Below are 16,064 nucleotides of genomic sequence, written 5' to 3'. Positions count from 1 at the left end.
AAAAGATGCCGTGTTTGTTACAAGTCTGGCAAAAGGAGGGACGTGATATATGGATGTAAAACTTGTGATGTGGCACTGTGCGCTGCGCCTTGCTACACAAGGTACCACCGAAAAAAGATATTTTGGGTGGAGAAAAAATAACCACCGGCAACAGCTTCACTCCACCTAAGAAACATCAGATGAGCAACTTCAGGATCAGAAGCCTGAAGATGGTGGAGTGAAGAAAAAATGCTCAACTGTTGATCTTCAATCAACATAGACAGGGTAAGTACACCTATTTTGAATTTTTTATCATCTATAAGAAGTTATATTATATACGTTTTGTAGAGAATTTATTTGCAAATTTTTTGGTACCAGATTGATTATTATATCACAAACTTCTATGAGTAAAAAAAAAAACACAAAGTATGTTTGGGGGTGTGGCGGGTGTGGCTCTGGGTGTGGCGGTCGTGTGGCAGTGGGTTCCCTTTAGCCGTTGATATATCCAACACGTGGGAAATATTTGTATGTGTTATGTATATGTCTGTGTAGGGAATTTTACTGCGATCACTGTCATACAAATTATAAAATGTTTCAACAAGTATAAACATGACAAACATCAAACGAACGAAAACAATGCGTTCGTTTCTGCCGCGAACGCATACTGAGCGACGTGGTTCTATATTTGGCGCTTCTCTTACTTCTCTTAATGTTATACAGTTCATCTTATAGAAAATTTTATTGCGAACACATTGGTATAAAAAAGAAATACGTACATAGAAAAGTAGGGTCAGGAAACGTATAAATGTATAAACTTTCCAAGCATGATTTCCCCCCTGTGTTTTCGCCAGTGCGCTCGCGGCTAACTACTCTCCACTTCCCACACTCTTGCGGGTGGGCAATTACCTATATTAAACATTCATATGCATATGTCCGTGTAGAGAATTTTATTGCGATTCCAATGATACCAAAATTACCGATGTAGGACAACTGTAGGCTTCGCAACCATTAAGAGAGTGGAAACATTTTGTTGCTGTTTGGCGCTCTCGGCGAGTGATCTGCATAGTTTTTTATTTGGTGTTGATACTCCTTATGCTTGGGCGGCATTTTATAGGTATGCTCTTATAGACAATTTCATTGCGAACACAGGGATATCAAATTTAAATACGTGCGCCTTCAATTATTGTCAGGACAGTCAAAAGAGTGTACACTTTTTCGGTCTTACGCGTAGGCGCGCGAAGTGCCGAAAGCATCTAGGGTATTGATATTTTTTGAGCACCGAGAGCGCGAAAGTGTTAATAATTTTAAGGACATTTTCAAATATATTTACATTTTGTTATACAATGTGTGAATGAATGATGATAAAACATGATCCAACACCTCTTAAAAACATAATAAATATTGCAATGTCTAAATAATATTTTGATAAATAAATTTCCTTTGATTTGGGCAGCCTCAAGGATATATAAGAAAATTGTTTAACTTAAGACAATAATACTAAAATACTTAGGGAGCTGAAATGGGAGATACAGCACTTAAAAATGATGATGAATTGTTTAAGAAATTGAGTGCACTAAGTATGTGCACTTTTGTAAGGCAAGATATGGATATTACATGCTAAAATTACATTATACAACCCAAAACCGTACACCAACATAGATGAAGAGGAGTGGGATACTTATTGGTAGATAGCATCAGCATGAAGGAATATCGTGATTGTGTGAGGCAGCGAGATAACTAAATTGTCCTAACAGGAGCAAGTCAAGACTTACTAAGAATAATACAGATTACAATTACAGTACTTTTCTATCTGCCCAAATGAGGGGAAATGGAGATTATGCAATGGCTATTTACCATAAATATTACATTTATTCATTCATCATTCAGTATTATTACCCCATTCCCCACAAACATAGGGTGAGGAGGTATCAAGCTGGAGAAAAACAATGGGAACACAGTGTATTGAAAGTTACTGTATAGATATTAAAGAAAAATATCACTTATTCATTTAATAGTGTTTGTTTTAACTTTTCTATACTAGCCATTACAAGAATATCAGAGCCTTTATTTTTTATGCAGGGCATTACATCTGTACATGGATTGTACCTGGATGGTGTTCTGGGAGTTGTTCTACTCCCAAGCCCAGCCCAAGGTCAGGCTTGACTTGAGTGAGCTTGGTCCAACAGGTTGTTGCTTGGAAAGGCTAGCAGACCCACATATCCACCACAGCTCAGTTGCTTCAGCACTTCTTGAAGAAAACTATCCAGTTTTCTCTTGAAAATGTCCACATTTGTTCCGGCAATATTTCTTACACTCGCTGGAAGGATGTTTAACAACCATGCACCATCTTGAGGTTATCTTGAGGTTGATAACTTGTTATCTTGAGGTTGTTATCTCACCATAACTCTGATGTTTACACAGCATTCTCTGATTTTGCCTATGGCACCTCTGCTCTTCACTGGTTTTATTCTGCATTTCCTTCCATATCGTTCAAACCAGTATGTTATTTTACTGTGTAGATTTGGGACCTGGGCCTCCAGTATTGTCCATGTGTATATTATTTGGTACCTCTCTCATCTCCTTTCTAGGGAGTACATTTGGAGAGCTCTGAGGTGATTCTAATAAATTAGGTGCTTTATCGTGTCTGTATGCTGTATATGTTCTCTGTATTCCCTCTATTTAAGCAATCATAAATCTGTTCTACTTCAGGTAGGGGCAGCCCACTGGATGGGGTATGATCAAATCGCACACAAAATTGTTTGACAAAGTTCTCTCTCTCTCTCTCTTTTTATGGTCACAAAAACATACTGTATATCATTAGGAAGTATTAGCTTAGGTTAAGCTGCATTAAGCTCGGTTGTATTAGGTTACCTTGGTCTGGATTAGAGTACATTAAGCTGGATAGTTGGGTAGATTTTTAAATCAGCAGCAGCCCACAAACCCACATATCCACACTACAGCCCAGTTGGTCTGGCACTTCTTGAAGAAAACTGCCCAGTTTTTTCTTGAAGACTTTCACTTTTGTTCTGGAAATATTTTATATACTGTACTTACTGGGAGGATACCGAGCAACCATGGACTTCTGATGTCCCTAGTGTTCTCTGTGCCTATGGCACCTCTACTCTTCACTGGCTCTATTCTGTATTTCCTTCCATATTGCTCACTCCAGTATGTTGTTATTTTACTATGGAAATTTGGAATCTGGCCCTCCAATATTTTCCATGTATGAATTATTTGATACCTCTTTTGCCTCCTTTCTAGAAAGGGCATTTTGAAAGCTTTCAGATAAACCCAATAATTTAGGTGCTTTAGGTGCCCGTGTCTGTGTGTGCCGTAGATATTGTGTGTTTACTATTTCAGTAATTTCTCATGCTCCAAAAGGGGAAAGCGAGTCTCGAGCAGTACACACGGCAGGACAGCACCAGAGATTTGAATAGTATGAGCATTACAAAGGGATACCTGGATTTGAAAGTTCTCGTAATCCGTCCTATCATTTTTCTAGCCGATGCTATATAGTACGTATTTGCTTGCTTATGCTCCCTAAACATTAAGTTTAACTTTTATTTAACTTTGATGTACACCTTTATTAGGAGGGGGAGTTGTAATGATCTGGGGCTCAGATCATTGGTTCTCCCTTCTCCCCTCTTTTCCCTCCCCTTCTCCCCTCCTTTCCTTCTCCCTCTCCCCTCCTTCCTTCTCCCCTCCCCTTGGCCGTCATTCGTCTCCTCCTCTTCCCCCCCCCCCTGTCGCCCATTTGTCAGGGTCAAGAGGTTGACCTGAGGGTAGGGTGGTCGTGGATACCTTGGCTTCTCCCACTCAATTCCCCACTCAGATATTTCCCTCTCCACCCCCTCTCATCCCTCTCTGTCCCTCTCAGCAGCGGCCTTCCCCATACCAGGCAGAGTCAAATGTCCCTACTCCTATCTTAGAGGAGACAGGCTTGAACATAAATTATCAGTTTTGTAAACATTGCTCGCAGGTGTCTGGGCTCCATAGACGCGCCTTGTCCCCCTTCTCTAGCTGGGGAGAGCTGACTCAATCTTCAGAAATTCATGTAGCTTTCCACGACAGATCAGTGAAGGTGATTGGCCTGAGATAAGGGCCAAGTCCTTATTGGCCCTAGAGAGCCAGACCTCAGGCCCACGTGTTAAATGGTTGGCCAGTGCCAAAATAATGGGTGGAGCCCTGGGGCTGTATTAGATGGTGGGAGGAGTAATCCTTCCCAGCAATAAGTTGGAAAAACTAAATTTCATCAGTGTGTCTTGGGAGTGTATTAGGAACAGGGCCGCAAGCCCGTATCCTCGGGGATGAGGGCAGCCATCAACATCGTGGCCGTAGTGCGGGTATTTAAGGTATAGTGCACTTGAGTTTTCGTGTCCTCGGTAAATATCCATTGTGCCTCTAGGGAAATAGAATAGGTTATGTGTTTCAAATTGTCTTAATTTACATGTTTCATAAAATAAATTGTATAGCTTGTCCAGTGGTATTCACTTAACTCCCCTTTGATATATTTTGCTACTTTGTCATTTTTAGGTGTTGTATTGGAAGCCCCCATGCTCTCCTAACAATTAATCGATACTAAAGTTGCCCTTGGATTCAAATTAGTAACGTAAATTACACAAACTAATTTTCCAAAATTTATTACTGAAATTCATATTACCCGGAGTCCCAGGGTTACTGATTCCTTGCCTTCCTGGGGGATCGGTGATTGACACATTCAGGTATGGTTGGTCAGGAAGGTGGTGGCAGTGTAAATGTGTTTTGTTATTGTTTTTTTTAACTAATAACCCTTGTCCTTGGTGTATCTTCCTCATTTAATATTCCTCTTAGATACGTGGCAGTCCAGTGAGGGGTCATGCTGGACTGTAACAGTGTTAAGCTGGGGTATTGAGTGGAGAGAGACAGAGATGTACAACAGAGAGCGTATATTACGATCACGAGAGATAACAAGATAACAGGATTAATACTGGGGAACATTGGGTTATTACAATAGAGGCCGCGGTTATTACAGAGGGAAGCGGTCATTACACTACATTAATCATTTTTACAATTGCATAAATTTCATAAATGCTATGTAAAGTCTCCCATACCTCCTCTAATTGCTATCTTAATTAAAATATCTGATAAACACCCTCTTCCTCCATAAAGCCCTTCACGAGTGATTAGTGTCTCGGAAATTTTCTATAATGATCCAATTACTGTACTGTACTATCGTGTCATATACTACACCAACTACACTTGGAAAGTTAATGTGTCTAGGGCAGTCTAAGCTATAATTCTTACACTTAATACAGTATATTTGCCTTTATATGAATATATATATATATATATTGTATGTACAGCAGTTTTACAATCTGCTTTTTTTCAATCTTCAGCTAATATGGATGAAAAAATTTTCCAACATAAAAATGAGGGCAGTAACCAGAGGCAATGTATCGGAACGGAGAAATGTCGAGTGGAGTACCACAGGGTTCAGTTCTTGCACCGGTACTGTTCAATGTCTACATAAACAATCTACCAGATGGCATACAGAATTATATGAACATGTTTCCTGATGATGCAAAAATAATAGAGAAGATAAGAAACTTAGATGATTGTCATGCCCTTCAGGAAGACCTGGACAAAATAAGTATATGGAGCAACACTTGGCAAATGGAATTTAATGTGAATACATGCCAAGTTAGGGGCTGTGAAATAGGAGAATATAGACCCTACACAATCTATAAATTATGTGAGAAATCTTTAAAGAATTCTGATAAAGAAAAAGATCTAGAGGTGGTTCTAGATAGAAAACTATCACCTGAGGACCACATAAAGAACATCGTGCAAGAAGCATATGCTACTCTTTCTAATTTCAAAATTGCTTTTAATTACATTGGATGGCAAAATACTAAAAAAATTGTTTCTACCTTTGTTAGACCAAAGCTGGAATATGCAGCGGTTGTATGGTGCCCATACAGTGGTACTGTACCTCGGCTTACAAATGCCCCTCTTTACAAACTTTTCGGGTTACGAGCCTGATTTCTTCGGAAAATTTGAACCGGGTTACAGACTGCCTCGGAAAACGAAGTTTGTTGATACAGTACGTGTATGGCCGACCTAGCGCATGGTGGCACGGCAATTGCACCTCAGTTTACCAGTGCCTCCCTCCTAGTGATAATTACACCTGAATTCTTTGTAATGAATTTCAGTTTTTTCGGATTTTTGGCTATTTGAACATTAAAGTAGTTATTATATATCTCGCCATGGGTCCCAAGAAAGTCAGTGGTACAAGTCAAGAAAACACATGTGAGAACGACCATAGAGGAAAAACATGAGATCATTCGTAAACACGAAAATGGTTCGTACATGGGGTTGTTGAACTAGCTAGGCAGTACAACAAATCTATGTCAACGATACGCTCTATACTATGAAAAAGTACATTACGAGTGCTTAAGTGGCTAAAGGCATATCAACAATCACGAAACAAAGAACACAACACTTGAGGATGTTGAAGTGTTTATTAATTCACCCAGAGCAAGCTGTAGTAAGCCGTTGTGTTAACCTTCTTAATGACAATATGATGTCTCACTTCAGACAAGCGTTACAACGTAGGGAAAAACAAGTATCACTAGACAGGTTTTTAGTGAGAAAAACAAGCAGTGAGCCACAAGCAGGTCCTAGTGGTATGCAGGCAAAATGTGCCAGAGTGTACCCCAGAGAAGTCATCACTGTCTGATGTTATAATGGAAGGGGACTCCCCTTCCAAACACTAACACCTCTCCTCCTCCCCTTCCTCACCATCTTCTATACACCAACAAGAGTCATCAATAAATGTAAGCAATAACTTGTACATACTTTAGTACTAAAGATTTGGGTGAATTAGGTATAAGATTTACTTCGAAGTTAATTTTTGAGAGTGTGTGGAACGGATTAGTTAAATTTACATTATTTCTTATGGGAAAATTCGCTTCAGTTTACAAATTTTCGGCTTACGAACTGTCTCTGGGAACGGATTAATTTCGTAAACTGAGGTACAGTACCACTGTATCTTAAACACATCAGCAAACTGGAAAAGGTGCAAAGACAACTAAATGGCTCCCAGAACTGAAGGACAAGAGCTACAAGGAGAGGTTAGAGGCATTAACTGTGCCAAAACTAGAAGACAAGAAAGAGGGGCGATATGATCACTATATACAAAATAACAGGAATCGATAAAATTGATAGGGAAAAATTCCCGAGACCTAGAACTTCGAGAACAAGAGGTAATAGATATAAACTAACTGAACAAAGCTGCCAAAGGCATATAAGAACATTCACTTTCGCAAACAGAGCGGTAGACGGTTGGAACAAATAAGGTGAGGTGTTGGTAGAGTCCAAAATTGTTAGTAGTTTCAAAGTATTATATGAAAGAGTGCTGGGAAGATGGGACACCACGAGCGTAGCTGTAATCCTATAACTACACTTAGGTAATTACTAATTCTATGACATTATGCCTTTAGGCAAATTATTCACATTCACTCCATTCCTTTAACTCTACTACATTAAAATATTTCTGCATATATCTCATCACCTGCAGTTTTATCACATTCCAGCTTCTTCACTGATGCACTCAGTTCTTCCATAAATATATCAGCAGGAATACGATACTGCATCAATCTGTCTTCCAAATTACTCATTTCCAAATACCTGTATGTACACGAGTTTCTATTTTCTGAGTAATTTTCTAGCATTTTCTCCTGTCTCTCAATCTATATTTTTCTGTTCAATTTATATTTTTCCATTCCTTTTACTTTCATATACAGTACAGTACATGAAAATTTTTAATGAGACATGGCCAGTATACAGTACAGATAAATATTACATGGGGAGCCGGTCGGCCGAGCGGACAGCACGCGGGACTTGTGATCCTGTGGTCCTGGGTTCAATCCCAGGTGCCGGCGAGAAACAATGGGCAGAGTTTCTTTCACCCTATGCCCCTGTTACCTAGCAGAAAATTAGGTACCTGGGTGTTAGTCAGCTGTCATGGGCTGCTTCCTGGGGGGTGGAGGCCTGGTCGAGGACCGGGCCGCGGGGACACTAAAAAAAAAAAAAAAAAAAGCCCCGAAATCATCTCAAGATAACCTCAAGATAAGCATTCTTCAGACTCGGGAGACTTGTGGAGTTGCACTCTGGTCATTACAGTACATGTACTGTACTGACAAATATTACATAGACTACTGCATATCATTCAAACAAAATACTGTTGTTAACTAAATAAATGCAGAGAGAGAGAGAGAGAGAGAGAGAGAGAGAGAGATACAATAGGAAAGTACTTACAGTAATTATACTGTATAATGAAGGGCCATATTAATTTTAACCTGTCAAACTAGCCAACTAGATTTAAGTGTTGCATACAATTTTTATTTTTTAATTTGAGCTGGCCAATTGTGGCATTTATGATCATGTAAACACAAAGATATCAAATAATATACATGGCAAATACTGGAGGTCCAGGTCCCAAGTGTACACCGTAAAATAATGTACTGGAGTAAACGATATGGAAGAAAATGCAGAATAGAACCAGTGAAGAGCAGGGGTGCCATAGGCACAATCAGAGAACACTGAATAAACATCAGAGGTCCACGGTTGTTCAACATCCTCCCAGCGAGCATAAGAAATATTGCCGGAACAACTGTGAACATCTTCAAGAGAAGACTAGATAGTTTTCTTCAAGGAGTGCTGGACCAACCAGGTGGATATGGTTGGTCAAACTCTCACAAGTCAAGCCTGGGCCTCGGGCTGGACTTGGGAAGTAGAAGAACTCCCAGAACCCCATCAAGCAGGCAGAAATTTAACTGCTGCAATAACACAGTTCAGTACATTACCCATACCTGAAATCAAGAGAAAGGTTCCGCTGGTGATTTGGCCGGTGTTTCCTTGTAGATGAAGTGTGGGGAGGTAGTGGGCGTCTAGCACATGTGGAGCCTCCATGGACAGTGGCAAACTCTTCAGGCTGAGGTAGTGTGTAAGCAGATGGAGGCATTGGAGCAGGCATATGGGGAGGCATTCTCCTCCCTGAGGTGGTAGTGGAACTGATGGTGGTGGTGAGGGCCTCCATGGCACTGGCTGGCCTCCTCCCCTTCTCCAACACCACACCCGCCACGCCAATGGCTATTATGCTCTGTGCCCACCATCACGCACCATTACACGCACTGAAACAATAACCACAATGTAAGTCAATTTTTGTCCTTGGAATTAAACAGTTTACACAAATTACAACTACAAGTTTACACAGTAGTTTGAAAAATTACTCCCAATATATCTGAAAACAGTTACAAGACATGAGGTCAATCACATGTGCAGCCAGGGAAGGTATACACACACAATTCTTTGTCTCAGTATATATTACAGGTATAATATCTACAAAAACAAATGATAGCAATTATTTTAAAGCAAATTTATATTCTAGTTATTGAAAAGTTTAAAGAAATTACATTCTAGGTACAGTACTGTATTAGAAAATGCAATGCTGTACTGTACTATGTTTTTATATAAATGATTTGTTTTACTTGTTTAGCCAACATATGAATTTTATTTCTTTGGAAATAAGTGTAGTTATTTTTTAAATTGTAAAAATGTAATACTGTACTGTATATCAAACAGTATTAGTTATTTACTGTACCTGTACCAGTCACCTGTACACAGTACAATGGTCACAATGTATATATAATGGTCACAATATATATTATACAGTACAGTATATAATAATATATATGCAATAATGATCACAAAAACACTGATCCAAGTATGCGGAAAAACCACATGTAATTACCCAAGTGTAGTTACAGGATGAGATTCATGTTGTACTACTATGTACTGCTCTCTTGTTACAAGGTGTACAGATTCCTGAGCCTATTGGGCTCTATCATATCTACACTTGAAACTGTGTATGGAGTCAGCCTCCACCATATCACTGCCTAATGCATTCCATTTGTCAACCACTGACACTAAAAAAGTTCTTTCTAATATCTCTGGCTCATTTGGCCACTCAGTTTCTACCTGTGTCCCCTTGTGCGTGTTCCCCTTGTGTTAAATAGCCTGTCTTTATCTACCCTATCAATTCCCTTGAGAATCGACAGGGAAAATATATATTATTTATATATATATATATATATATATATATATATATATATATATATATATATATATATATATATATATATATATATATATATATATATATATGTCGTACCTAGTAGCCAGAACCCACTTTTTGGCCTACTATACAAGGCCCGATTTGCCTAATAAGCCAAGTTTTCCTGAATTAATATATTTTCTCAAGTTTTTTTCTTATGAAATGATAAAGCTACCCATTTCATTATGTATGAGGTCAATTTTTTTTTATTGGAGTTAAAATTAACGTAGATATATGACCGAACCTAACCAACCCTACCTAACCTAACCTAACCTATCTTTATAGGTTAGGTTAGGTTAGGTTAGGTAGCCGAGAAAGTTAGGTTAGGTAGGTTAGGTAGTCGAAAAACAATTAATTCATGAAAACTTGGCTTATTAGGCAAATCGGGCCCTGCATAGTAGGCTGAGAAGTGCGTTCTGGCTACTAGGTACGACATTATATATATATATATATATATATATATATATATATATATATATATATATATATATATATATATATATATATATATATATATATATATATATATATATATATATACACGAGAACTACAATAACCTTTACGCTTGTAGTACTCACTGTTGAAGAAGCTTGTGTTGATGGCTTCAATATTGAAAACACTATGTTCCTGCAGACAAAACTGTGCGTGAAAAATAGTGTAGACTGGTGTAGATAGAGAGGAGGGGCGGGTGTAGCAGCACGTGCAGGGGCGCGTGTTACTGGGAGGCGCGGGGCACCGGGCGTCGCACCAGTGACTGGGAGCGAGGAGGATACTGGAATGATACTGGTGGTGGCGGTAGTGAAGGTGCTGCCCGCCGCCCGCACACCGCCAACACCACCACCACTTCCCACACAACCACACACATTCTACCTCACTTTACCAATTTAACATTCACTCACAAACACTACATCGACTCGATACAATAATAATCAACAAAACACAACAAAATCTCCTTTACAATCCGTCAAATCAAACATCAGCGCATTACTAAGAATCTTCCCAGAAGGCAACCCGCAACCTTTATATAAAAAAAATATAAAAAAATAGCTTCATCAATGACGTCAACGATGACGACATGAACGCTCCTTCAGCCAATCACTAGCAAGCGTGAGGCGTCACTGCAAACGATGACATCATGTTCCAAGACTGTGAAGCCAATAGAAAGCGTTCAACTGGTGACGTCACAACACGCTTATGATGTCACCGGATGAGTGTCCCGAAGAAACAGATAAAATAGTCAGTTTCCTCCACTTAACTGACGTTGTGGCCACTGGTGTCTAATATTATTACTTACATAAATGTATCGATATGTGTTGAAACTGGCGGGAGAAGCGACGGGAGACATTCGCCAGAATTTTTGACTTGCTAGAGTCGAGGTTCGGCTCTCTGGTCCCGGTTCTCAACTTTTAATCAGCCGGTGTATATACTGATTAAATATTGCCTATTGCTTTATTTTATATCTACATTTAAAACTGCGCATGGAGTCTACCTCCGCGCCCACACGTCTTAGTGCACTCCATTTCCTGATCTCTCTGAAAACATGCTTTCTGTGGCTCATTTGGGTACTAAGTACAAGTAAGACGAGAAGAGCAGATACTCCCCGGAGGAGCGACTGCTCAGGGAGGGAGAAGACCAGTAGACGAGAGGAGACATACCAGAATATTGTGGGCCAGTATAGAGAGTGATGCTAAGACATTAGACAAAAATGGGTGGATGCATGGAATCACTTTTGGGGTTTTGTTTGGAGGACGGGCTGTCGTATGTGGGAATACTGTTGTATGAGGCAGTTTATGAGATGGCGAACAGAGCCTGGGCAAAAACTCATGTCGATGTTATATGTAGATAACGCTGAAACAAATAAAGGCAAGAATCAAGATGACCCAAGAGGATGGAGAAAAAGTTGAGAACGGTAATGGTGGACAGCAGTAAAAATTTAAGCATTATGCAATAATAAATACAAATTCCTCCTTCTCTTATAGTAAAGTCTAATTTGAAGGATTAAATTGACTGGAGATTGAGAGTAGGATACAAATATTTCTGGCAATACGGTGTTGATGTTAGTGATGTCTGCCCGAAACGCTTGGCGTAATAGTGGCTTTAGGCATTGTATGTACTAGCTCTATCTATAAATTCATTAATATCTGTATCACCCCTTGTATGTATGTACTTTACCTGAATAAACATTTGAATTTTGAAATAGATAAGGAGTGTAAATTATGTAGTATGCCGTACGCCCACACCTTAGATCATTATGTATTTGTGTCAACTTATTGATAACTATAGAAATAAGGAAATAAGTAGTATGCTACATCAAATTGTCTGGATGTGTGATAATGGTATGATAAGACAATACTTATACTCTTGGGCAAAGTGCTTGTAGCTTGTAACACTTATATTCTGTGTTTACTACAGTAACCTGCAATGTAAAATGTGATTCTTGTACTGTGATTTGTGGATTAGTACTCACTGGATTTGTGCGCCCCTCGAGGGACTTGAAGTAGAGGAGGGCAGAAGTAGCCTAAGCTACTCAATCCCTTTGAGATGTATTTTATTGTCTCAATAAACGTAGTTGAACTTGAGGAGACACATTAAGTGTGAGAGATAAAGTCAGGGCTTATCCTAGCTTGAGGGATAGTCAGGGCTTATCCTAGCTTGCATCATGACTATTTAGTTTTCACTTGTGTCCTTGTATGCGTGGTGCAGGACACTTAACCTTACCCTGAGGTGACGGCTGGGATCAATGTCTCTGAAGCCCGGTTTGTGACCAGGCAAACTGATTGGTTGTATGGTCAACCACGCCGCTGATCGCAGGATCACAGGATCTGAGTAAGGTATCCATCCTACTTACCTTGAGTCTACCTTGTGGGCATATTTATCAAGTTCTATTGAACACCATTAGAGGTCGGCTAGTTATGCCCACCTTATGTTTTGGGGGAGTGTTGAAAAGTCTTGCACCTTTAAATGTTGATAGAATTGTTTGAGAGATTACACCTTTGCTTTTCAACAGTGCTATTTGGAACTTCCTGTCATGTCTCCTGGCCTCATGAGGAGTTATTTACGTGTGCACATTTGGAACCAGTGCCTCTAATATTTCTCAAGTTTAAATTATTATGCGCCTCTCGCCTGCTCTCAAAATTTGGTTTGGCATCTGTTTGAAAGGTTTTTGTTAACCAGTCTGTCGTCTTCTTGCTTAAAGCTAAGAACATAATTACAAAACCTAACCCTACATATTATCAAGAGAGAGAGAGAGAGTGCTAAGCCGCTACGACCACACAACACCTGGAAGGGATACGAGGATAAGGAATGTGGGATAGAACAGAGGAAGGGAATGATACCCAACCACTTAAGTCTGGGATTGAACGCCTGCCTGCATGAAAGCGAGGCATGTCGCTCTACCGTCCAATCCAAGTGGTTGGACAATAAGAACATGCGAATTAAGTTAAAGCCCTATTGGCCCATACGAGGCAGCTCCCATTTACACCCAAACTCATTCATATATATGTGTAACCTACGCTTGAAACAATCCCGTGATACCACGTCGTCTAAACCCAGCAGTTTCTATCATTAATCAACCACCTTATTTCCAAACTAGTATTTACCAATGTACTTCCTGAATCGAATCTTACCCTGTTTATATCCATTGTTCCGTAAACTGTATGTATTGATATATTTAACACCTTATTAGTACCTACATTACACACAAACCACAGTAACGTAATGTATCAATGAGCATGTGGCTTAGTCGTCTAGAGCGTGCAGCAGGGAATACCCACTGCATAGGTTCGAATCCTCATCACGGCTCCTGTGGATTTTCTTTTAGTATCTCCATTGTTATGCTTATTAATCCACATGTATTGATGAATCATGTCACACCAAACTCTTCGCCTTTCTGGGGATTGTAAATTTAGCTTTCATAATCTCTCTTTACGAGGCTAATAATTCCTGGGATTAACTGTCATAATTCTCCGTAACCGTCCAAGTTAATCTATGACCATTCTATAGTATGGCGACCAAAACAGACCTGGATGATCTAATATAGGCCTAACAAGACAATGCTATACACAGCTGAAGAATAACACCAGGTGTTGTATTGCCAACGCTTCTACAAATATATATCCCAGAATGTCATTTGCCTTACTTCAGATGTATATGCTCTGATTTTTTGTTTAAATTTGATCCCTAGTAATTATCGCTGCCAGGGGCCAGATTCACGAAAGTACTTACGCAAGCACTTATGAACCTGTACATCTTTTCTCAATCTTTGGCAGCTTTGTTTACAATTATTAAACAAGTAATGAGCTCCGAAGCACCACGAGGCTGTTTATAACAATAACAACAGTTGATTGAGAAGTTTTCATGCTTGTAAACTGTTTAATAAATGTAACCAAAGCCGTCAAAGATTGAGGAAAAACGTACACGTTCGTAAGTATTTGCGTAAGTGCTTTCGTGAATCTGGCCCCAGATCTACTTAACATTTAGATCACAATATCAGTGATGAACGACCACGGGAGACATCTGCCGTCACGCTGGGTGCATTCGCACCTCCACAGATCTCCAGTATCATCTATTGATACTGGTAATGGCTCAAAAGGGCCACCACTTACGAGCTATTCATGCCCGTGCCACCTTTTGGGTGGCTTACTCTTCATCAATCAATGATGAACGAGCTAAGAAGTGTAGTGATCGATGGCAGACGGAACCTGGCTTACAAAGTTCTATACAAACTCGGCAGGAAAATATGAGCGGAAGAACGCAGCATACAGCAAGATGCACAGATTACTGAAAGAAAGCGGCTGTCATCTCTCTCGACATGTCCACTAAATTTTCATCAGAAGCTGGAGTGGACAATTGGCCAAGGAATCTGACGAATATGAACCATTATTTAAGGAGGGTGTTGACCGGCCCTACATAACGGCTGGGACACAAGAGGCCGTCGTCTAACGGCTGACGGATTTAAGAATATTGTTTAGGTTATTCGTGAAGTCGCAATAATTGACACTAAAGTTATTGTTTTTAAGTATCCGACAAATTTGGATCCTGAATTTCTTCATCTTAATTAACAATGGAAGTGTTGTGTGGGCTAAGACGAACATTGTACGTGGTGAAGAACAAAGCCAGCTTGTTGCCTTGTTAAAGGCTGAAGCTCCAGAAAGACTTTGTGCAAGGACTTGGGGCACGGAGCCGGTCGGCCGAGCGGACAGCAGCACACTGACTTGTGATCACACTGATTGTGATCAGGTCCTGGGTTCGATCCCGGGCGCCGGCGAGAAACAATGGGCAGAGTTTCTTTCACCCTATGCCCCTGTTACCTAGCAGTAAAATAGGTACCTAGGTGTTAGTCAGCTGTCACGGGCTGCTTCCTGGGGGTGGAGGCCTGGTCGAGGACCGGGCCGCGGGGACACTAAAGCCCCGAAATCATCTCAAGATAACCTCAAGACAGAAAAGTGACTATACTGAGGAGCCTACATCATGGATGAAGTGTTCTCGTTGGGGACATAAGGTTTGGAATGTCCATTTGACTCCGGTCCGTCTAATTACCACAAGCTACCACAAACTACACAAACTTCAGAAAGCTTCCTGGCAATACGTTAGTAATGAATAAATATGATATATTTACTCATTATAATGTCTCATGTGATGTTTATTTCTGTGTGCAGGTTTGGGACCAGCTCCTCTACTATTTTCCACGTGTACATAATTCTGTGTGGTGGAAAATGTTGACGGAGCTCAGGTAAAATGGTTTACAAAAATAGAATTGGGAGAACATTGTTAAGAATAGTTACCTTTGATGGTAGTAGGGGTGGGGGGGGGGGTGAACAAGTGCTGAGCAAGAAGAAATGTCAAAATGTTGGCAGTCACTGACTAAGACGACACTGTTTCTCAATGACTTTAAATATGCGGAGGCTGTTGACAAGGCATTTCGATTAT

The 16,064-nt window shown here is 40.0% G+C and overlaps 1 protein-coding gene across 6 annotated transcripts in view; it reads right to left on the bottom strand.

Annotated features, from left to right (window-relative positions):
• The window catches only part of fwd (phosphatidylinositol 4-kinase beta fwd), a 148,657-nt gene that overhangs the window by 26,201 nt on the left and 106,392 nt on the right, over nucleotides 1-16,064 (bottom strand). For 5 of the 6 annotated variants that reach the window (XM_045766521.2, XM_045766519.2, XM_069315175.1 and 2 more), the window contains exon 2: nucleotides 8,832-9,152. In XM_045766521.2, coding sequence (XP_045622477.1) covers nucleotides 8,832-9,058 — 227 coding nt within the window. In that variant the 5' untranslated portion in view covers nucleotides 9,059-9,152. Of the gene's footprint in view, nucleotides 1-8,831; nucleotides 9,153-10,714; nucleotides 10,892-16,064 lie in introns of those variants that run through there. The other variant, XM_045766520.2, reaches the window with a different exon arrangement.

The sequence above is a fragment of the Procambarus clarkii genome, chromosome 81 (genome assembly GCF_040958095.1).
Source record: "Procambarus clarkii isolate CNS0578487 chromosome 81, FALCON_Pclarkii_2.0, whole genome shotgun sequence".
NCBI classification, from domain to species: domain Eukaryota; kingdom Metazoa; phylum Arthropoda; class Malacostraca; order Decapoda; family Cambaridae; genus Procambarus; species Procambarus clarkii.
This window is presented reverse-complemented; position numbering and strand designations above follow the sequence as displayed.